Source organism: Rhagoletis pomonella, unplaced genomic scaffold (genome assembly GCF_013731165.1).
Source record: "Rhagoletis pomonella isolate Grant_MI unplaced genomic scaffold, Rhpom_1.0 Rhpom_scaffold_00625, whole genome shotgun sequence".
Classification (NCBI taxonomy): Eukaryota; Metazoa; Arthropoda; class Insecta; order Diptera; family Tephritidae; genus Rhagoletis; species Rhagoletis pomonella.
Genome location: NW_023459179.1, coordinates 1 through 1018, shown reverse-complemented (window position 1 = coordinate 1018; position 1018 = coordinate 1). Strand labels below are relative to the sequence as shown.

The 1018-nt window shown below is 39.8% G+C and overlaps 1 protein-coding gene across 1 annotated transcript; it reads left to right on the top strand.

The window, feature by feature from the left end:
• Positions 1 to 253: 253 nt before the first annotated feature.
• On the top strand, positions 254 to 970 carry LOC118751268 (farnesol dehydrogenase-like; the record flags this gene model as incomplete). Its single annotated transcript, XM_036486050.1, is given in 2 exon segments — positions 254 to 829; positions 912 to 970. Coding segments are annotated over 2 exon segments (635 nt in total), but the record flags the coding sequence as incomplete, so codon positions are not given.
• Positions 971 to 1018: the final 48 nt, after the last annotated feature.

Here is a 1018-nt window from a genome sequence, read left to right as displayed (position 1 = left end):
TACTCACGGCGCGCTGCAATAGAAAAAGCATAGTCAGAGGAGATAACATGAGCCCTGATTAATGAAATCGCTAAAAAAAACAAGAAATTTGCCAATCAGTAAATCATATAAATAGTGTGGCGGCTAAAACGTGCTGTTCAGTGTTTACATATGTAGAGTAAGAGTAAGCGTCCTCAAACTTAACAACAAAGATTTGTTTTAACATTTTTTACATACTCGCAAATTTAAATATACATATTTATAAACATTTCAAATGGAGCGTTGGCATAATCGCATTGCTGTAGTCACTGGTGCCAGTTCGGGCATTGGCACAGCTGTCGTAAAAGATCTTGTGCGCGATGGTGTTATTGTGGTCGCCTTGGCGCGTCGCATGGACAGATTGGAGGCGATACGCAACACTTTGCCCAAGGATCAACAATCACGGCTGCATGTACAAAAATGTGATGTGACAAAGGAAAATGATGTGAACGACACATTCGATTGGATTGAACAAACACTTGGCGGTGTAGATATTTTAATTAATAACGCTGGCGTGCTGATACCAGGAGCCTTACTAACACAGAGTCTTAGCGAAATCAATCAGGTGCTGCAAACAAACATTGTGGGCGTGGTTCATTGTACACAACGCGCTTTTAAGTCAATGAAGTCGCGTAATTTCGATGGGCATGTGTTCCTCATAAACAGCCTAACTGGACATGGTGTGTTGAGTTGTCCGCCGGATGAGGTGCCCAATTTCAGTATTTATGGACCAAGCAAATATGCTATCACTTCGATTACGGAGGTTTTGCGGCAGGAGTTTCGTGGCTATAAAACTAAAATTAAAGTTACTGTAAGTACAAATATAAAATGAGATAGTTAATTGTGGAAATCTATATTGAAATATTTAATATATTGTTTTTTTTTTTTTACAGAGCGTAAGCCCAGGATTTGTGGATACTGAAATTGTACCAGACACATTTCAAAGCGATTGCATGTTGAACCCCGAAGACATTTCAGCTGGCATACTTTATGCTCTCGG